Genomic DNA, 22,114 nt, shown 5'->3' with positions numbered 1-22,114 from the left:
TCCCGCCCCCGGCGGCTGAAGGGAGGGAGGGAGGGGAGCGGGGGGGGCGGAGCCTTTGCGCGGGCGGCGGCGGGACCCGTTGGGCCGCCGGTGCAGCGGGCGCGGCCCGGCCCGGCCCGGCCCGGCCTCGCCTTCCGCCGGGGGAGCGGCGTCCAGCGGGCCCGGCTCGCGCCTCCCTCCCTCCCTCCTCACAGGAGCCCGGCGGGCGCCTCCCCCGGGACGGCTCCGCCAGGTAACCGGGTAAGAGCCGGTCCCGGGTCAGCCCGCAGGGCGACGGTGAGGTGTGCGGCTCCCCGGGGCGGGGGGCGTCGACGGAAGGTCGCGGTAATGCGGGGCGGGGGCGGGAGACGGAGCGCGGCGGCTTAGGCAGTAACAGCGCTTGGAACGGGGGAGGCCGCCGTGGTGCTGAGCGGGGTGCTGCGGGGACGCCTCCCGCATCGCCGGCCCGCGCAGGCCCTTCCCTTCCCGTTGCAAAAAGGGCAGCGGGAGGGGAGGCGGGACCTCGGCCCCGCTGTCCCCTGAGCCGCGCCGTGTTTGTCCCGCAGGTGCTGCGAGAATGACCATGGCCCAGGCCGGAGCGGTAGTTGCAGCCGCCACGGGAGTCCTCGTCTTTTTCTTGTACTCCTCCATTCACAAGGTTGAGGAGGGGCACCTGGCTGTGTATTACAGGTACTGTTTCCTTCTGGCGCTCTGAAGGGTTCTGTGGCTTTCCGTAGCTTTTTTTCCTGTCGCTAGGTTTCTTCCTCGGCCCTTGGACCACGTTTGGAGGTGATTGCTGCCCTCTGATTTTTTTCTCAGGGTTTCGCTCAGAGATTGGCGGGCTGAGTTGTTTCTGCGCTCTTACACCAACATGGGTCTAGAAAGCCCGTCTGTGTACAGAGCCATTATGAACTTTGGTCTTTCTGAATCCTGAGCTACTTTTCGTATCTCTTATGAGATGGCTTTTCCGGTCATAACTTGGATTTAAAAGCTTAAAGCCAATGTTCTTGGTCCACCCAGTCCTTTCCTATCTGTAGACCCTCTCCCTCTCATGCTGAGTGCTGTTACCTCTGTGCCAGGCCATCCAGAATATTGACTCAGGAATGAGTTTCACAGGGGGCTTGCAGCTGCTGTGGATAGTCTTTGCAGAGCAAGAGAGAGAGTGGTCGCAGTCACTAAATGCCACCTGTTGACCAGATTTTACTTCAAACTTTAATGAAAGAACAGAGGAATTCAGTACCCAGCCTTTCTGATTTCCTTTTTTTCTGCTATATTTCTGTTACATCCTTTCTACACTTCACATTTGCCATCATGGGCCATTTCCTTTGTGCTGCTTTTTCCTTTTATTACAAGTGTGTTGAAGCAGGATGCTGCAGGAGACATTAATGCACTGAGAGGATTGATCACTTAAGAGTTCTTCTGTGCCTCCTGTCTTTTAACCAACTGTCAGACCACACAAGAGACTGCAGATTTGTTTTGTGCTTTGGGTAAGGGACTGTACCAAATGCCTTGTGGAAATCCAAACTGACAGTATCACACCAACTGCTGGATTTTTCCATGGTTGCCAGTCAACTATTTAGAGAAGAAAAATCTGTGTTCTTGAAGCTCTTTGCAATGTTGCCAGTGATGGAGGATTTTAGCAATATCTGCTACCTCTAGAAGTTAATTGCTCACAGGACTGAAGAAAATGATTGTCAAGTGGCAACAGACAAGCATCTTGTGCAGAATCAGCTCTTTTATAGGCGAGTTGTGTAGTCAGGGCAGTTTGCTTTATGCTCACCAGCTTGCTGTTTGGTATTGTAGTCTATAAGGTTACAGGCCTGCAGTGACTCCTTCTGAGACACCTTGTGTTGATGCTGCAACTTTGGAGCAGGTGAGTAATGTAATTTGCCTTACCACAGCTGTGACTCCTGGCATTTTGAACATGCTCTCTCTCTTGGAACCAGCACATAGTATTTTCTGTTTGCTTGAACCTTTTCTCCATTTTCTCTTTTTTTTTCTGCATTTCTCTTTCTCTCTCTCTAGGGGTGGTGCATTGTTAACTAGTCCGAGTGGACCAGGCTACCACATCATGCTCCCATTCATTACCACCTTCAAATCTGTGCAGGTTAGTGCCTCCTCATCTTGGAAGAGGGTGAGTGGGAGCAAATGTCAGAAGGGATAGGGGTGACTTAGGTAACTGGTGTTTCCAGAGGGGCTCAGTGAGTTGGCAGTTGGAGCTACAGCTCCTCAGAAGCCTTTTGTTCCCACCACCTGGGTGCCAATGTGCATTGCTTGGACAAGACATGCCTCGCTTCAGGAAGACAGTCTGCATTTGTGGCCTGATTGTTTGCCAGGAGAGTTGCAGGAAGTATGAGTAGGGAAATGAGCACAGCTGCATTGTGTCTCCCAAAATGCAGTCAGAACAAAGTCTGTCTTCAGCTCACACCTACAGAAGTCACGAGGGAGGTAGAGGACATGTTTTTGATTCCACATGCCTATGTAATGGTTGTAAGGGACTGGATACTGCGCAATCTTCCTTGGGAACACGGTGTTTTTCTGAGCACTGGTTGTCTTTTTATTTCAGACCACGTTGCAGACTGATGAAGTGAAAAACGTGCCTTGTGGGACAAGGTATGTTTTTTCTTTGTATTTCTTCTGGTGATGAGCAGATGTGTTCCATTGTGTAGGTTGCAACTGTGTATAGTACTGTGATACGGAGGCTGAAAAGTAAAGGCACCTACCCTAAAATTGGTCCCAAACATGAACACATACATTATACTTGGAAATTAAGCAGAGGTATGGGAGAGAATGTTCTTGCTTTCACTGGAATCTATGTTCAGAGATCGTTTGCATTTCCGGTGATATTCTCTTAACTTGTTGTTTTCTTCCCTCAGTTACTCTGCAAACCCATTGTTGTGCCTTGGACTGCCCTGTGTTTTGCATTATTTCTAGTCTGAGGCTTGTGGCTCATACAAGTGTTGGCTCCAGCAGTGGGCAGAAGTAAATAATGAATGGGAAAATAGGAATCCTTCCTCCTTAAGGGGAGATGGTTCATGTCAAAAACAGCTCAAGAAAATGAGTTTCTTGGGATAATTGGGGCATTTTTGGAATAAGCATTTCACCTGACATAAAGGAAGAGGCAGGCTAAAGAGGCAGCATATGCATGGGTGGCCCTTGCCTGCTTCATAATTAAGTTGATCCTTTTATAATTCCAACAAGTAGAGCAAGAACAGAAGGAGAGGGCAAGTTGAGTTGGGTTGCAGGTTCTGGTCTGTTCGTTCATTCTCAAGTTAAAGGGATCACTGAATCTGTTCCTGCAGGATCAGTCAAAACTGGTGATTCTTCCTATGTTTTAACTGTAATGTACTCCTAATATTTCTGGTTTTTTTTGGTGGTGGTGGTGTTTTTTTGTTTTTTTGTTTTTTGTTTTTTTTAAAAAAAAACCTGCCAGTATGACTTGAATAATGACACATAGCAACCCTGCTGAAATTAAAAGTTGAACACTAGTGACATCTTAAATAAAGCAAAGTTGATTTTGATCTCTTTTTCTTCTTAGAATTAGTTCTTAGAATTATTCCTATAGCAAGTCATGAGATACTGCTTGGGCTTAAATATTAACATTACATTCTTACGGATTGCTAACAGGTTTAAATTTTAGATCTTAAACTTCTTACAGGAGTGTTTGTAAATAATGCTACTGTTCAGAGCTGCAGCCAGGGCTTTGTTATTAGGTAAAGAATCTTTGGGTGCAAATGAAAAGTAATTGCTGGAAGAGAAGTAAGACTTGTGATTTTTCCATGTCTTAAATGGCACAGTAAAAAATAAGTCATCAGAGCAGAGTTTTAAGAATGTGTTTAATGCTAACTTTTTTGGCTTATGAGTATCAATAATATTTCACCTGCTGGACTTCGTAAAACAGCGTCACACCTCTGGGCCAGAGATGTTGTCCTGGAAGCCGTCTCAACAGACCAAGCAGAGATTTCTGCTGAAGCTTAACCACGGTAGACATACTGACAGTCAAAATTAAACTGTGCTGCTCTGTCCCTGCTTGAGCAGAGGAGGTTGGACAGGAGATCCAGAGGTCCCTGCCAGCTTCAGCTGTTCTGCAGTTTTGTCATTTAACAGCTAAACTGTGTAGTTTCATATACCAAGTTCATTAAGCTCCTGCTAAGTTTCAGAGTTGCAGAATTCAGTTGTGCACTACAAGTCATTGTGAAGTTACAGGTAATAAGCATGCTCAAATACACCAAACAGCTGCTGAAGCAGTTCTTAGTAATTGAATATACTTCAGACCAGAGGTCCCAGTAGACCTTTCCATTTTTAAGATGTTATTACTAGAATGAGTTTCTGTATTTTCTTTTATGCATTCAAATTTTCTGCATTTGGAATCAAAGTCTGAAGCCACTCCGTTCCAAAGCTTTGAATCCAAATTTCTGTAATATAAACGAATGTTTTAAGTAATGAACGGATCAAATCTGAAATTTTACTATCCAGGCTCAAAGTTTGTTACAGGAGTAGACCCTAAACACTTAAAAGTTCTGTAATTGTATTCTGAACCATCAGACTTCAAAGGCTGGTTTCTCTTCCACCTTATTCATGTTCCCTGTATCCTCATCTACATTGGGAAGATTCCCAGTGGCTGTGTGGGTGCCCATCTCCAATTTTTGCCTTACTTGTCCCATTTATACTTGACAGTATTAAATGAATATGTTCAATAGAGGTTTTAAAATGTTTTGACACCAGACGTATGTTTTTCATAAAACAGCTGTCACCCCAGAGACTAAAACCATTTCATTATAGCAGGTAGGATATTTATGTGCTCTAAGCCATGAAGAAAATCAATTATGTGATTGCCTCTAGTGTCTGAGACTTCTGGCTTTCCCTGACAAGAAAATGCGTGCTCAGTTCCTTGGGAAGTTCAGCAGTTTCCTCACGGCATGTCTGTTATCTCCAAAATAAAGGAGAAATCAGGAGAGCTCAATAAACTAGTTGTAGAAGAGCAAGGTATTCCAAAGAACTGACTTGAAGAATACTTCACTGAACGTATTGCTTGTGCAATATAATAAACAGGTTGAGAGTAGTTTAGTCAAATATTGCGTGAGAGAATTAGGTAAGTGGCATTTTTCTTACAAACTTAACTGGAAGGACTCATGCTAAATATGGTACAGGTTTTACCATGCCAAGAAACAGTAAATAGCCAAGACACTAAGTAGTATTGTTACCCAGGTAACATTAGATGTTTTATTTGTATTAGTATTATAGATGTTTTATTTGTAGTATTAGATGTTTATTTGCAAACGTGAGAGTTGTCTTGTGTTTGTGCTGAAGATTCTAGGCAGGAACACAGTGCTAGAGGAATGCTGCTCTGGGATGGATCCCTGTTAGCTAGTCCTGTGGAAAAATGTGTTATGCAGATTGCAAGTGGATGTGTTAGGTTTATCAGGTCTAACTTTTAAGCCTTGTTTTTATATGCTGTCATTACCTAACCTGGTCTGGTGTTGTCTATGGTCAGCTCTAGCAGTGAGCATTGAAGGTTTGCTTTTTTTATAGCCTCTTTTATGGCAGCATCCTTAGTTCTTCCCTTGACTTCTGGCCTGACACACGCTAAAATCCGGAAATGTATGAGGCAAAGTTCTACTGAAATGCCTGCTAGTGTACGTCAGTCTCCTGTAGCATCCCCTGTACGTTTTCACCTGTCCTTTAAAGTTCGGGATAGCTTTTTTTTTTTTACTGTGTTTTTTTTTTTTAGCAGTACCCAGAATAAGAGCATCTTGTTTTGTGGCTAGGGCTGACAGGTACTGCTGAAGGTTTGTAGTAGAGACACCGCTACCACGGGTCTCTTTCTAGCTGTGTTCCCTGCAACTTTTCTTGGTTTCATCTCTTAGATGATACAGCAAACTGCCACATGCTTAAACTTCTCCCAGATGCACATAGCCAATGTGCTGATTCTCCTTTCAGACTTCTTATGGATTTCTTCTTGTTCTTTTCTCCCTGACTAAAGAGCCCGATCAGTTCAGGGCTGCTCTGTCTGACCAACCTTGTGAGCAGCTCTGACGTGAGGACCTTGGGCCCCGTGAGTCACCATTACAGAGGCTGCAAATTCCAGTGCGTGAGAGGCTGTGGAAACTATGGTGCAGAGTTGTAAGCACTGGAGGTCCCTGCGGGAGCTGCACTGTAAGAGTCACCCTGCCTTGCATCTGGCGAGGAGCATGCTTTTGTAAATTGGGGTGTTTTTTGAGTGGAAGTCAGTTGCTGAAATGGGAAGAGTGTTGTCCGAGATGGCATTTAAGCTGTAGGTGCCAAAGCACAAGTAAAGCAGCTGGATTCTTATCTCAGATCAGTGCATGGTGCTTTGCAAGAACAACTGTCCCCAAACTGCCCAGGATGCTATCTCCTGCAGCCCAGTAGATTACCAGTATCCTCTGTACCAGGCTGTTTGCGAGGAGATCTTGTCTGAAGTGCTCATCTTAAGGACAGTGTGTTACAGTCCAGTTTGGCTCCTGGATCTACATCAGCAAGGTCCAAAGGACCATCCGTGCTGCCCAGTGTTAGATGAGATGCTTCAACAGCTGGCTGAATGTAAAACTCAGTGTTAACTGCTTTGTAGGCTTGCACCCTCAGTGAGGAAGGAGGTGGCCCGCCTATTCAGTGAGCATACTCGCTTATGCCCTCTCTGTTGACCCACACTGGTGGCTGGGATCCTTGGAAGAGTTATAGATAGTGTTGGTTGGTTTAGGGTGAGCAGGCAGTCCTTTCTGACCTGAGGTGCCTTTCTTGCACGTGAGGTGATGAGGAGTTGCATATGCATGCTGCATAGGAGACGGATTGTATGAGATGTTATCATTTTGCTTCTAATAGCCCCATAAAATTGAAATGCGAAAAGGACCCCAGTATTAAAATGTGCAGCATTGCTCTACTGGGGGGTTGCGGTGGAAGAAACCCACACTTTCTGCTATGGTTCCTCACCAGGATGTTTTGAAGATAAGCCAAGATGGTAACTGGATTTCCCTGTCCTTGTGGAAGCATTGTGAGGTGACTGGAGCAAATCATTAGGATGAAAGCAGGTTCAGAAAATCCTGCGGAATGCTGTTGGAAGTCACTTGAAATGAGAAATAGTCATTTTTTTGAGCATGGAGGGACAGTTAGAGTGCAGAACAAATGAGATGGAGAAAAATGCACATACTGTGTTGTTATAACTGCTCATAGCTTGACACATCTGTGAAGGACTTCGAAGGCCTGTCTTAAATAAAAGTAATAATAATTCTTAAGAGAGCCAGAAGGAATGACCATGGCCTAGAAAGAAATCTTGAGCAAAAAAAGAGATAAATTCTCCTTAGAGTATTATCTCACCAGGAAGTAAGTTTCTCTTCAGCCATGAATGTCTTTTCTGCTGGCTTTTACCTCCCAGCAGACAAGTGCAGTCCATCATCATTTTTTTCAACTAGCAGCTTACCGTGAAGCACACTGGTTTGTAGAACAAGCTACAGGCTGTGCCTGGCAGACCTCTCCTAAAAGAGCACAGAAATGATTCCCTGTTTCAATCTGCCCACTTGCAATAAGATTTGGCTTAAAACTGGCAAGGTAATTTTTCTGCAAGCTTAACTTTTAACTGATGGAGATTAAGAAGTGCGAAATAAGAAACCAAGTTGGTTGTGGGGAATACATCTGAGTTAAAACACACAGTTTGGAGCCGGATGAGATCCACATCTAGAGAGCAGCTGACTCTTAATGGTTTCTGCTAAAACTTCTTGTTTGTGCCTTGCCTTTCAACAGAGGGTAAAACTGAGAGAGTATCATACTTTAAAAACGTGCTCTTGAGAGAGTTAAGAGCTGTTGCAAGTTTTTTTCTACACTGCAGAGTCTGTGCTTTTCACCTGTGTCATAAACAAGGCCTGAATTTAATGGCATTTAATTTCATAAATTAAAGGTAGGGATGAGCTCTAGGAGAGGCTAAGGTAGTGAAAGGGAGTGGAAGTGTACTGGAAGCCTCTTGATGCCTCGGACTGAGAGACAAGTTTGGAGACCTCATTCGGATCAGGAGGTCCATGTGCTGATGATGGTTTATTCCTATCTAGTGCCACAGGTTTAAAATAAATAGCTAGTGAGTCTTCCTTGAGGGCTGGCTCAGAGCTTTCTGTTCTGTTTTGGATTGTCACTGCTGTTGCTCTGGAGTATGAGCAGTAGCTCCAGTAGTCTGTTAGCATTTGGAAGTGCTCGTGAGACCAAGCCCTGCCAACTTTCTCTGGCCCATCTGACAGCGCCTGGTCTCGCCAGGAGGGCCATGGGTTCCTTCCTATCAGCATCTGGAGGTTTTTGGTTTTTTTTTCCTGCAGCTGCATTACTGCTGCAGAGCAGCTGTGGTGTGGCATGGTGACACATGAATGTGAATTAAAATCTCTTACGTGCTTTCTTTCTTTCATTTCTGACAGTGACCTTGTCCAGTTACTGCTGGAGTTAGTGAACTTAAGTGGATTTTCTATTTAAATGTGTTTGCTGCCTACAAGAGCTGCAATCTGTCTCCAGTTTGTGTAAAACAGGCGGCCCTGCTGCTTGCAGCAGGTGTTACCTGCTGTCCTTGCTGCCTTCCCTTCGTTGTGTTGGACTCCACCTTTCTGATGGTTGCAGCTACGTTCCTGTTTGAGGGTATTTTCCTTTTGTTGGTTGAGTAGGAGATAAGGTGAAGTGAAAGCTGCCTTGCAGACTTGTTGAAACAGGCTTTTGATTTATGCAGAGAGAGGGACCAGTCTGTGCAAAGCTGGGGCTTGCTTGCTGCCATCTGATTGCAAAATGCTCAAGAGGTCAGAATTGTTCTGGGTAAAAATTAACTGCAAGTTTCCAACAGTTTGGTAAAAAGGTGAAAAAAGACAACTTTGCTTTAAATGCAGACCAGTGTTAACAATTTAGTTAGTAATCCATTAACTCTCTTTTTCACTTGTAGTGGCGGTGTTATGATCTACATTGACCGAATAGAAGTTGTGAATAAATTGGCACCATATGCAGGTATTTTCCTGTCCTGTTTCAACAAGCAGCACTGTGACTGTTTTCACTCATCCTCTAGCAGCTCTGTCTTGGTTTGCAACACTGCTTCCTTTTTTTCTGTCTTAGTACCTTTGTGGTTCCCACCACTTAGTTTCATGTTTGTGTCTGCAAGCTTTTCAAAGAGCCATAGATTTGCAGAGGTGACAGTAAATTCTAGGACTGCTTCTCCCCTGAAGGATTTTATACCTGTGCGTGTTAGGCTGCTTGTGGCAAGTGCTAGAGCAATCCTATTTCTTGGAGCTGAAGAGAAGGGAGACCTGTGAAACTCGGCGTACACAGCAGAGCTCCCAGCTGCTTGCCAGCTCAACTACTGAGACCATTACAAAGGCAAATCCCATGTAGGAGCCTCTTAACTTATTTCACCAGCTGCCAAGCCCAAAGACCCAAACAGCTTTTTTTCAGCAGCATAGTTTAATGCAAAACTCTTGTGTTATTGAGGCATTTTTCATGTTACAGTTGTGGGAATTATGCTTTTTTATCACTTTTTTCTAGTGTCCTTTCCTATACATGTGGGTCCTGGACGGGCTTCATTTGTTTATGCTGATCATAAAACAGGACAATGTTTGACAAAATGTGTTGCTGTATTGACTCATCTCTTTGAAGTCATACGACCCCAGCAGTGCTTGTGGAGAGGACCACTGTGGGTTTCTCCTCTGACCTCCCTCCCACTTGCAGCAGGCATACCATGAACAGCCGGTCTGGGCAGTTGTGGCTGTGTCCGACCAAGTCCTGACACATCTAAGGATGGAGGTCCCCCACCTCTTTGGTGACCTACTGCTGCACTACTTTCCTGATGTCTTTCCTGAGTAGCGCTGCGCTACTTTCCTAATGTCTTGAGCTGTCATTTTGAGGTTCAGGCATTGCAGAAAGCAGTACATGTCAACGGAGTCACTGGATGCGATCGATGCTGGTGGTGAGCTGTGATAATTCTCTTATTTCCTCAGTGTATGATATTGTGAAAAACTACACTGCGGACTACGATAAGACCTTGATCTTCAATAAAATTCATCATGAGCTGAATCAGTTCTGCAGTGCTCATACTCTTCAGGAAGTATACATCGAGCTGTTTGGTAAGTGGATGGCAGCCAGACACACCCACCAAGGTCTGTGTAGTCTCCCTCTTCTGCTGTGGAATATGTTACAGCAGTGTCCTGTGAGCAAACAGCCTCTGTACTGAAGTTGTAGTCTAGAAACCATCTCCTTATGTATCTGTATGCCACTTCCTTTTTAGGTTCACTCCTTAATGATTTGGATTTCTTTGTCTTACCTCATCTATATGTGCAATTTGATTTGTCCCCTTCCACTTAGGACTGAGTTCTGGATATACTAAGTAGTTTCTCTGCTATTGTGCATGGAGTCATGCTCATTGTCTTCATTATGATGATGCTTCTGTCTTGTTCACTTATATTTTTCAGCCTGTTGCTGAATTAACTTCTTTACTTTAAAAGCTTAATTCTGACTGTTGGCAGGGAAGAGCCAGAAGGGACGTGCTTGCAGTTCGTTGCACTGCTCTAGTTTTTTCACAAGGGGGTATCAGTCATTCAGGAATTATACCATTTAATGTTCTGCTCCTGGGATCCAGTGCCCTGACCTTGGCATATACCCGTGGCTCCAAAGACATAACAGCATTATGTTCCTTCTTGAGGGAAGGAGCAGGGGAAAATGGATTTATCACTTTGGAAGGTGAAAGGCTGTCAGACTTATAATGTTAAGAAACAGTAGATCTTTGAATGCTATACTCAGACTTGCCAAATATCTGTAGTCAGAGAGGAGTTTTCTGATGGTACATGCAGTTTAATCCCATTGTAACTGTCCAGTTTAGTGGAAAAATCTTCCTGGAACTTGGAAGTGACAGAAATACATTTTTTTCAGTAGCAAGTATTGGATCCAGCATGTCCCTCAAGACCTAAGGCAGAGCTTGCTGTTGGCAGTGGGGTTGGCATGGCTCTGGCTAGGGAGGGATGGACTTCTGCTGTGGGCTCTGGGTATGTTTCCTTTCTGAGACCCTGAAAGCCACTTACCTTCAGCTCAGGTATCATGAGTTCATCAGTAGTTGAACTTTTCCAGAGGCACTAGTGTGTGGTTCTTATGGCTCTACTCTTGGGAATATTTGCCAGGGAGTATAGGAAGGGAAGCAATGTACTCAAAAAGTCTTTTTATCTTGCACCATAGAGATGCCTCTTCAAAGCCAGCTGACTTGTTGCCACACAAGGTGTAGGAGAAATGGTGATAAAAGCTAACTGGTCTCTCTCTTGTCCTCCAAACAGATCAGATAGATGAGAATCTGAAGCTGGCCCTGCAGAAAGATCTCAATGTCATGGCACCAGGTCTTACTATCCAGGTAGGTTCCTTGCCTAACAAAACGTTCTTTGTTTTTTTATTTCCCACCTCTCATTTGCTCACGTTTTATTGGTTTGATGAGGTTTCTTGCTTCTGTTTTCCACCTCATGAAATAGTTGAGCCTGGAGATACGAGGTTTGTCAGTTGAAGACTGTCCATGTAACAGTTACCACTTTGAAATGCTATGATTTTCTGTTTATGTTTAATGTTAGAAGATCATCTTTAGTCTTAGTCAGGCTATGGGACCTGCCAGTTTTTGTCATGTTGAAGTTCAGGGCAACCAACTGGGTAAACCTTAGGCTTGCAAGGGCTAAAATGGAAATCTCTGGAAACTTCCACTGTGGGGAAGAATGAAACTAAATCTGTTTTGCAATTCTTATTGCCACATTTAGCTAAGCTGGCTGTGCGGGGATAGAGAGCCTCCCTTTGACAGCATATGAAGTGCTGCAGTAAATACTACTTTCCGCTTTAAGGCGTATTTTTGCCATAGGCTGCTCTGTTGACAAGAGTCAACCACAGGCAGTATCTTACCAAAAAAGATGAGATGGCTCTGCTCTTCCAAATACCCAACTGTACATTGCCCACAGCATTCCTATGGAGGATTATCGTAAAACAAAATTACCATCATGATGAAAAGCTCAGATCTTTTCTTATTATTTCTTAATAATTCATGGAATCATAGCATGGTTTGGGTTGGAAGGGACCTGAAAGATCATCTACTTCCAGGCCCCCTGCCACGGGCAGGGACACCTTCCACCAAATCAGGCTGCTCAAAGCCCAATCCAGGCTGGCCTTGAGCACTTCCAGGGATGGGACATGCACAGCTTCTTGGGACAACCTGTGCCACTGTCTCACCACCCTCATAAGTAGAGAGTTCTTCCTTACATCTAATCTAAATCTACCGTCTTTTAGTTTAAAGCCATTACTCCTTGTCCTATCACTACACTCCCTGATAAAGGGCCCCTCCCAATTCATTATTGAAAAGGTGGTGTTAGAGGGATTTAACAGCATTTATTTCAAGGTTCTATTAAAACTATTTAATGTAGATGAAACTTCGACGAATCCTGCAAGTTGCTTGATAAAAAAACTTTATTTTCTAAGTGGAACGTTGACTACAGTCTGAAGAGTTGGAATTGCTAGTCGGTCAAGGGAAGTGATTGTCCCGCTCTGCTCTGCACTGTTGTGGCCTCACCTCGAGTACTGTGTGCAGTTCTGGGCACCACAGTACAAAAAGGATGTAAAACTGTTGGAGAGTGTCCAGAGGAGGGCTACAAAGATGGTAAAGGGCCTAGAGGAGAAGACATATGAGGAGCAGCTGAGATCATTTGGCCTGTTCAGCCTGGAAAAGAGGAGGCTGAGGGGAGACCTCATCGCAGTCTACAGCTTCCTCATGAGGGGGAGTGGAGGGGAAGGTGCTGATTTATTCTCCTTAGTCACCGGTGACAGGACCTGTGGGAATGGTGTCAAGCTGAGGCAGGGGAGGTTTAGGCTAGACTTCGGGAAGAAGTTCTTCACTGAGAGGGTGGTCGCACACTGGAACGGGCTCCCCAGTGAAGTAGTCACTGCACCGAGCCTGCCTGAATTTAAGAAGCGTTTGGACTGTGCTCTTAGTCACATGGCGTGAATTTTTGGGTAGACCTGTGCGGTGCCAGGAGCTGGACTTGATGATCACTATGGGTCCCTTCCAACTTGGGATATTCTATGATTCTAAGAGAAGCGGAGGCCAGTGGATAGTAAGAAGGTGTCTAGGGACAGTGTCATAGGGCTGGCTTTTGCACTTTCCTTCAGATAGCAGCACAGTCTGGGGCTTTTCCTATGTGTCTGGACATAAACGGGTGCATCTTGGGAAACAAAAATGTGCAACTGGAAACCTGTGCCTGTTTGCAGTCCCGTGGCTTGTTGGGGATAGCTCACGAGAGATGAGACACCTTGTAGGTAAAGACCAGGCAAACACTGGGTATGGTGTGGTCCTTTTCTGCTACAGACCTTCACCCTAGCTGGGCGAAGAATGAAGTAGGTAAAGCTGCATGTGGAAAAGCAGAGGAAGCATCATTATCACTAGTACTCATGGAGAGCTTTAACCACTGACATATTTTTTGGAAGGGCAGAAAGGGTTGGCTGCAGGCAACACCAGATTTTCTGAAGGGTGTCGAATACGGATTTTGGCACTGGTGAGCACAGCTGACTGTAGGAGATGCTCTGTTGGACCTTTTAGAAGGAAGATCTGGTTGAGAGGTGAAGTCAGATAGCAGCGTTGTCTGTAGCAGCTGTGAGGTGGTAAGTTCAAGGTCCTTAGAGAAGCGATATGAACAGGAGAATATATAGGCCTGGACTTCAGGAGAACAGAGTTCACTTTGTGTAAGATCTGTTTGGCAGGGTCCCACGAGTGACTACCATGGATGGCCAAGGGGAGCAGGAGTCTGCTTCAATGTCAAGGACATCCCAAATTGTAGAAAGTCTAGTAGGTGAGATAGGAGGCTGGTATGGATGAACACAGTGCGCCGAGCTGAGCTGAAAAGTGAAAAGCCTACAAAAGGGGATAGGTGAGCTGGGGCTTGGACCTAATGGTGTGGATGTGCAGGGCAACATAAAGGGCTTCAGAGGTGCATCCAAGCGAGAGGAAGGCTCAAGAAGCCATGGGCCTACTGTACTGTGGGGCAGAGGACGTGGTGGCCAAGAACATGGAAAAGGCTCACGTACTTGGCACCTTCTTTGCCCATCACTTCTTTCCAGCATGGCCTGCCCTCAGACTGCCCAGGTCCTTACCCTGCTGCCAGAGTCTGCAGAGGTAAAGCATTGCCTGCTGTAGAAGACGATTGAGCATAGAAACTGCTTAGGCAGATGGGAATACACAAATGGGTGGAACCAGGGGGGATGCATCCAAGGGGTCTGAGTTGCTGCCTCCTGACATTGTGAAGCTACTCACTTATCTTTGAAAGATTACGGCCAGCAAGGGAGGTTCCTAATAACTGTGAAAAGGAATCTTTGACCATGTTTGAAAAGCCACGCTTCTGGAAACCAGTCTTTGTTTTGGTGCAGGTGGTATTACAGAGGTAGAAATAATATACCTCTATGCAGCCTGCTGTGGCTGGGAGCATGAGGGAGTTGCTTCGAGGTGAGCTTTCTGCATGCAGAACCTTTCCAGGGACTTGGAGAGGCTTTGTTCCTGTCAGGAGCTTAAAAAAAATCCTTTCGCTGAAAGATGTTCTGGTCTGATATCCCATAAATCTGCTTGCTTTGCTTGTTTAGAGAAGCAGCAGTTGTTCCTGAGTGTCTTGTTGTGATGCCAGGCTGGCTGCTTCTCTCCAGGCAGGATGCGTGTAACAGGGTTGGAGTACCTGTCATACAAACGTTTCCCTTTCTCTTACCACCTGCAAAGACTTGTTTCGGATGTGCCCGTGTGATGTTCCCCTCTGTGGAAGTTCAGATCTGTTCTTTGCAGGTTTGCTGGCCCCAGAGAGAAGTGAGCAGCAGGTTCAGTGCTAGGCCTGCAGTAGAGGTGGAGCAGGAGGGTTGTGAAGCCGTTGTACCGCCATGGACTGTGTTAATCTCCATCTTGCAAAGCTCCCTAATGAACCAGGCAGCACATGGGCTGGGAGGCATCAGCTCTTGGTCTTATCTTTAGATGTTTCCTTCCTGTTTCAGAGGGAGCCCTCTGCAGAGCAGCTCAGCAACTGGCTCTGCCTCTGGCCACGTGGTATCAGTATTGCCATGCAAATCGCTCTTGGTGATCAGTGGTCACATGCAGCAGCTGTGCCCCGCTGCCTCGCATGCCCTGCTGCTCTCCTGTGTCTTCACTGCAATGTCTGTCATTGCATGGTAGCTTCTGCAAGCTTTTCTCCTAGAAAACTCATTACTGAGCTTGTGGCTCTGCCTCTGTTTGCAATTCTTACTCCTGCAATTTAATTTCATTGGGTTGGTGAGCCCCTTTCTTGAGCACTATTTTGGGAACTGTTGTCTGGTGATGCTTGAGGAGTCTTCCCATCTGTGGGATGGAGAGCTGGGCTTCTAACAGAGCTGGTGAACCTCTTTAGGAGTCTTTTCCACATTCATTACGTGATCACTTTGGTTTCATTAAAGGTGCAGAGACAGGAAATAAAATGTAAGGTACTTGTCTGAAAGTGGCTGTACTCAACTGTGTTGTACACAAGGACTGGAATCCTCTATGTGTGGTCTTGGATTAATTTGAAGATGTCCAGTTTTGCAAAGACATTTCATAGCTATGCAGATCTCATCAAAATGTTTAATCTAAAATGCACCCACTTTTTTTTTTTCATAGGCTGTTCGTGTTACGAAACCCAAAATCCCAGAAGCCATCCGAAGAAATTTTGAGCTCATGTGAGTAGCAACACCTAAAACTGTATGAATTGGTTTGGAAGGCATAAGTGTATTGTTAGAAGACTCTAACCTCGTGTTCAGAAGGTGAGAGGTGGACTCTAGCCATGCAGTTGCTTGGTTAGGTACACCTGTGCAGTCTTTTTCCATTTCCATATCTCTTTCACTCTGAAGCCTTTTAGCCTTTCATGGTTATTAGATGGTTAGTCTGTAGCAAGGCTACATTACTGCTCCCGTATGGAGGGGACACTGATCTGTAGAGAACCTGTAGAAGATTGATAAACTGAATTCAGGGTTCTGGAGTCCTTGTGCTTTGCTTGCAAGCTCCTGTCTGCAAACTTAAAGAATCATAGAAAGATTTTAGTTGATACAGACCTGTGGAGATCTCCTGTCAAAACCCCTTCCCAAAAGCAGGGCCAACACCACAGTTCCTTGGGGCTGCGTCCCAGTGCATCAGGGTTGTCTCCGAGGACAGAAACGCCCTGCTTGCATGGGAAGGGCTGTCTCCTCGGGCCTGTGTCTGGTGCTACAACTTGTGCTGGTGCCTCCAGTGCTCTCACTGTACCCTTGAGAGTAGGGTCTGGCCCCAGCATCTCCAGGACCCCCTTGGGCCAGAGGAGATGCCCTCTGGACCCTGGTGCCTCCTTGCCTGCAGCTGAGCAAGCCCTGCTTCTGCATCCTGGCCACACGTATCAACCCCCCCCCCCCCCCCACGTACACGTCTTCCACCCACCATCACCAGAACCTCCCCGGGTTTGCTTCTGTTTGTCGATGCCCCTTTGCAGTGGGGGGCCTCAAACCATATGCAGTGTTCAGATGTGGCCTCACCAGTGCCAAATAAAGAGGAGGAATAATCCCTTCCATTGATCTGCTGGCAATGCATGTGCTCATGCACCTGAGACGGAGCTAGCCTTCATTGCTGCAAGGGAATGCTACTGACATCTGGTCAACATCTTCCCACCCAGGCATCTAGTGCCCTTGTTTGCAGAACTGCTCCCCTGCTCTGTTTTCATGCAATATTGTCTTTTGCCCTGCAGGGAGGCTGAGAAGACCAAGCTGCTCATTGCAGCCCAGAAGCAGAAGGTAGTAGAGAAGGAGGCAGAGACAGACCGGAAAAAAGCGCTTATTGGTAAGTGAGCAGTCAGTACCAGCAGACTGGGGCTAGACAGAGTTCCCATTCCTGCATCCCCCAGGAAGCTGGTACAGGACCTTGTCCTGATGGAAGCTGCACCAACAGTCAGAGACAGTAGAAAAGAGGAGTGTTTATGTTGCTGTATCTACTTCCCACCTCCCTCCCCACAGCAGCAGAGCAAAGAGTGCCTCCATCCTACAGCACAGCTGCTGCTGCAGCAGGTCAAGAGTTAACCCCTCTGCCAGCAAAATTAATTGTGCTTTAAAATGTCCCCAAGTCAGGGAACGTTGACATACTTGTAAAAGGCGTGTCAGCCAGTTCAGTACTAGAAGCATCAGCACTATTGTCCTTCTATAACTGTTGCTTGAAGCATAAATGCACTGAACCTATACAGGACCATAGGACCCAAGCAGAAAGGGAGGCAGCAGAGGGCAAATCACTTGCGTGGCAGCATGTCCCTGACCAGGGCTGGGGTCAGGGTGCTGATGCTCAGGCCTTGAGAAGCGAATATCTGAGATGAGCCTGTTGTGATTGCAGAGGCAGAGAAGGCTGCTCAGGTGGCCAGGATTCACTATCAACAGAAGATTATGGAGAAGGAAACTGAGAAGCGAATTTCTGAGATTGAAGGTAACCGTGGTGCTGGCATGCTGCTGGGGGCATCTTTCAGCCTAAGGGTGGTTGCGGGTTGAGAAACCCCAAACTGGGCTCACAAGCAGTACTGTCCTACAAAAATAATAAAGGGTGCAGTAGCATGAGATTACCTCTCCAAGAAGCCAGAAGTGGAGGTGCCTGGCAGCAGAGCTGTCGCAGGTACACATGGGTCAGCTTGTCCCATGCTGGGCATGCTGTACTTGTTCACTTGCTAATGCTTCTTTTCCTGTCCATCCTCTGTTGCTGTGTTAGATGCTGCATTCTTAGCAAGAGAGAAAGCAAAAGCAGATGCAGAGTATTACACTGCTCGGAAGCTGGCAGATTCCAACAAGGTGAGCACTTGAAAGCTGGTCAGAAGAGGACTTGCTTACTCTTCCTCTGCACAGACTAGGTTCAGGTGGGCAGCACTGAAAAAAAACCACTTGATTTAACAGCCCACATTCCAACTTCCAGGAAGCAGCTACCTGAGATGAAGTCTAATGATGCCAATCCTAGAAAGTTGTCTCTTACAGTCTCTGGTTTCTTTTTTGTAGCTGAAACTTACCCCAGAGTATCTGGAACTAATGAAGTATCAGGCGATAGCTACGAACAGCAAGCTGTATTTTGGTGACAGCATCCCCAATGTGTTTCTGGATTCCTGTGCCTTTCAGCAAGCTGAACTGAGGACTGTCCAAGAAACCAGCCTTTCTTCACAGGAAGTCCCAGACACCTCTGCAGAAAGCCACCTCAAACCAAAGGAAAGTACTGGCTGACAGAGGTAGAAAGAGACCTGGTGTAGTTTGACAGCTTACCCAGCTGTGAATGGGGATGTTGCCCTGTGCTGGTGGGGCAGATGTGGCATATGTGGACATCTTGCATATAGGCGGCAGTTGGGTTGATTTTCTTCTAGCAGCACATTGCAAGTGCTCTGCCTCTTCCGTTTCTTCCCTATTAAATTGGTGCTTCCAAATGAGGGATAATCCTGTACTAACATACCTATACTGGAATATTAAAAGACGGACACCAGGAAAGCCTTCTGCAGTAGGTGCAATTATTTAGCAAGCATTACCCGTGAGGTAGGATATGTGGCTTTGAGTGCGATGTGGCTGCGCACTGGTTGTTCCACAGTGCTCTCGCTGAGGCTAAGCAAAGAGTTTTCCTTCGTCTTGCCGGGGAAGCTTCACTTTGTGGACTCCAAGGCAGATTTATGCCTACGGGACATAACTCTCCTCAAGGACTCTGTTGTTGGCCAGCAGAGGCTGCATGTTCCTGCTCAGGGCAAGACCCAGCAAGGAGTGGTTTGGTGTGGAATAGATTATTTGAATAGGATCTGCATAGCCATAATCTTTTCCTTTCCTGTAGGCAGTGGAAAGTAGATAACTCAGAGCAAGCAGTCTCTGATGGGGTTCTGTAACTCCCCTTCTCCAAGCAAGAGCCTCACGTTGGGTGTCCGTGACTGACTGCAGTACACTTCACCTGGGTGGCTGGGTCTCACCTTGCTCCGTAAACCAGAATTCAGAGTGCGTGGAACACCTCAGAGCAGCTGGTTGGGAACAGAGGGTCCAGAGCTGGGAAATCTTTGGTCAGACTACAGCTTCCCTCTAGGTCTTTTCATCACAGAAAGGGTGCTGAATTTCCATGGCTTTGCCTTGCTGCAAAGCAAAAGGAGAGAAGTGATGAGAGATGCAAGAAATTTTTGGGGTGGAGTGCAGGAGTCTTGTCATTATCCTGCTCCTCAGATGGCCTTCTGTTACAGACCACTGCCAGGCAGAGAACCAGGTGCCTGAGGTCAGCAGGCAGCCTGTCCAGCCCAGTGCTGCTTTGCACTCTCCATCCCACTTGTGCAGTTGACCCTGCTCTGCAGCAGATTGATTCCTCAGCTGCAAAGCTGGCAGGGCATTGCCACTCCCCAGAGCAGCATTCATCACTCCAAGAAGCTGGACCTGCCTTGTACATCCTTGACCAGCTGCAGTGGGGAGTCTGTCTCCAGTCCCACAGGCACTGGCTGGGCTTTGCTGCCTCCCAGGCTTTTGACTCATCAGCGATGCTGGCGGGATGATCTCCTCCCCTGGCATGTGTTGTGATGTACCCATTTCCCTGCTCCCTGTGTATCACTTCAGGGTGAGAGAAGAGGCATGCAGCAAAGGTGAATTTCCTTGTGGGGGATGAAATCTGTTTGTATAACCTGCTTTCCTCTTTTCTTCCATGCTCCCCTTTGCCTGTGAGGATGTGCTTGTTTCTAGAACCTCTTTCTTGTTGTGTTCTGTGACAGTCTGAGAAGATGATGTCTGGAGAAGCCACTGGCAAAGACCTGGGCCAGAAGGCCATGCCCCTGCTTGCAGTGCTGTCTGGCCCTTAACCCACTGCATGTTCAGAGACCACCTCTCCTCCGTGTGCCTTGGATATCTGTACGTTCCTGCTTTTCTGTCCATAGCACCATCTACAGTCTTCTGGCATGGGAAGGAACTTACTTAGCTTTTGCCTTGGTGGAGCGTTCAATTCCAGAATGAACAACATGAACATGTCTGCTAATGATCTCCCCAGGTAGTTGTGTGTGTGTCAGTCCTTCCAGTGCTATTTTGCTTATGCTGTTTAGCTTCATTGGCTGAAAGGATGGTGGTGTCACCCCCTGAGGAAGTTCAGTGACATAGGCTGCCTTACCCTTTCTCAGTTCCTGCCCAGCTGCTTCTCATCCATCTCTGGAGTAGAGCAGGGATATTTTGACCCTTTCTTTCCTCCATCTGCAGACTCCCAATGCCTAGTTATTACTCTGCTTCAGGATGCATGTGCATGGCACATGGGTTGCATGCCTCTGTGCAACGTACAGATGCAATGCCTGGGGACTGCCAAGCAGAGCTTTTGCAGGGGGAGCTTGTCTCTTTGCTGCCAAAGGCTTTGACAAGCAGTGTCCTCCTGCTGCAGAGCAGAGATGGAAAGGTGCTGGTGGCCAGGGATTGCTGAGGACCCTGAGGACTCCTCGTGGAGGTGGGGAAGCAGGAAGGGTGCTGAAATTCCATGGCTGGTGATGGCAGAGGAACAGGCAGGCACAGGGTTAGCCTTTCTAAACCCGGCAGGGCCTGCCCCTGGGGAAGGGTACAGGCCAAAGGCGGGGTGGCAGCATGCTTTGTGGCTGTGGTGACTGGAGTGGCTCCTGGAAGTACTCTTGGATTTACAAGACCCCCTTTTCCCTGTGAGAAGGCCTTTGAGGAGCCAGTGGAGTCACATCTCAGCCCTTCAGTGTTTCTGGCTTGTAGCAGTTGCTTTGCAGCAGAAACACGGCCTCTCCTTGTCAATTTGTTTGGCTTCTGAGATGAATGCAGGCTTTCTGTGAACAGAAGCCGTCCTTAGAGGGGTTACAGAATTGCCTGGGGTTAGGCTTTGCTTACTGCTGGCATCAGACCCCAAGGGTCATGCCACAGGTGAGCAGACAAGGGTGGGTTATGCTAGCCTGGAGGTTCTGGGGAGCAAGGGCGTCAGGGAACCTCGGACTGACACCAAGGCAGCTTGCAGATAGCTACAGCAAGACCCCCACACAGGGAGAAGGGTAGCTGGTGTAGGAAGGGTTGAGCCATCTCCTGCCCCTGCAGCCATCCAGGTGTGTGTGTGGGCTTGCCACCAGTGGCTGTCACTCTGGCTAAATGTTGTCCCCATCTGGCTAGGTGTGCATCTGCCACCTCCACCCCTTGTCTTGTGGACCGGTGATCGATGCTCCTGGGGTTTGAGATCCTGCAGCAATATCTGCATGATGCTCGGTGCCCTGCACAAAAGCCTCCAACCCCACTTGATGGAGAAGCCTGAGTGGATGTGCAAAGGGTGAGGTGCCATGGCTGGCAGCTGAATGAGCGTGGCCTTGACACCTGGGATGTGCTTTGCTTCTCACTCAGCTGGGAGGGCTGAGTGAGAATGTGGATGTAATGGGGAACATGGCTTTGAACTGGTTTTTCTCTCTGTTCAGAAGGGCCTGCATGCTCTTGTGACTAGAGGGGCTTGCTCCTGGATCAGCACCTTCTTTATAAAAAGCACTATACATATGTTCAAGTTTACATGCACAGTGTTGTGTTCTTTTTATAAAAACAATAAAACTATTTTGTTACCATTTATTTGGTGGCTTTGTGTGTCTTAGAGCTGGTGTTGCTTTTTGCCACTCACACAGCAGTAATGCTGCCTCCGGTGCGTCTCCTGTTGACTGCAACACTGGAAGCTCCTCAAGCATCCCAAGCTTTGCCAAGCTCAAAGAGAGCCACAGGATGGTGGAGCTGTGCAGTGAACGTGGTATTTACAGCTTGTTCTGTCTCTACCCTCCACCCCCAGAGCTCGGGGTGGGAGCTGGGCTGCCACGCATGCTGCAGCCATGTGATTTACATGGATCTAGCATGGAACCTTTCCCAGGGGCAGGGTCCTTGGGCAGAGTTGTAAGGGACCCATGGGCTTTTCTTTTGACCACTGTGCTGATCTAACTGCCTGCAACTGGGAGAAGGCACTTGGCCCCTGCACCTCTGGCACAGGATCCAATTCAGCTCCAGCACTTTGCCCTTGCCCACCATCCACACCTTCTTGCTAAGCGCAATTAGCACTGAGCCCTGCAGCCCAGAGCTGTCCTCACATGCCTCTGGTCCGATGTGGTGCATCACATGTTCCCCCCCTGCCCCAAAGCTATGATGTGACACCCCAAGCCAC

At 47.1% G+C, this 22,114-nt stretch overlaps 1 protein-coding gene across 5 annotated transcripts; it reads left to right on the top strand.

Annotated features, from left to right (window-relative positions):
* The first annotated feature begins 44 nt into the window (after positions 1-44).
* On the top strand, positions 45-18,468 carry ERLIN1 (ER lipid raft associated 1). 5 transcript variants are annotated; one of them, XM_080598622.1, is made up of 12 exons: positions 45-240; positions 546-669; positions 2,005-2,086; positions 2,546-2,592; positions 8,900-8,961; positions 9,945-10,070; positions 11,268-11,341; positions 15,620-15,678; positions 16,713-16,804; positions 17,345-17,434; positions 17,711-17,790; positions 17,992-18,468. In XM_080598622.1, exons 2-12 carry the CDS (start codon positions 557-559, stop codon positions 18,208-18,210), a joined length of 1,044 nt encoding a protein of 347 aa, XP_080454748.1. In that variant the 5' UTR covers positions 45-240; positions 546-556; the 3' UTR covers positions 18,211-18,468. The 5 variants fall into 5 exon arrangements, with proteins under 5 accessions (XP_080454748.1, XP_080454749.1, XP_080454751.1 ...); XM_080598623.1 differs by having other exon boundaries at positions 63-232; XM_080598625.1 differs by having other exon boundaries at positions 73-276.
* Positions 18,469-22,114: the final 3,646 nt, after the last annotated feature.

The sequence above is a fragment of the Anser brachyrhynchus genome, assembly GCF_964034855.1.
Source record: "Anser brachyrhynchus genome assembly, chromosome: 6".
Lineage (NCBI taxonomy): Eukaryota > Metazoa > Chordata > Aves > Anseriformes > Anatidae > Anser > Anser brachyrhynchus.
Note: the sequence above shows the minus strand (reverse complement) of the source record. Positions and strands in the feature narration are given on the sequence as shown.

What these genes read in the sequence shown, in the direction of transcription:
- ERLIN1 (XM_080598622.1), top strand. Translation starts at nt 557, where the DNA reads ATGACCATGGCCCAGGCCGGAGCGGTAGTTGCAGCCGCCACGGGAGTC. An exon ending in GCGAATTTCTGAGATTGAAG is followed by an intron (nt 17,435 to 17,710) that starts GTAACCGTGGTG and finishes TTGCTGTGTTAG; the next exon opens with ATGCTGCATTCTTAGCAAGA. An exon ending in AGCTGGCAGATTCCAACAAG is followed by an intron (nt 17,791 to 17,991) that starts GTGAGCACTTGA and finishes TCTTTTTTGTAG; the next exon opens with CTGAAACTTACCCCAGAGTA.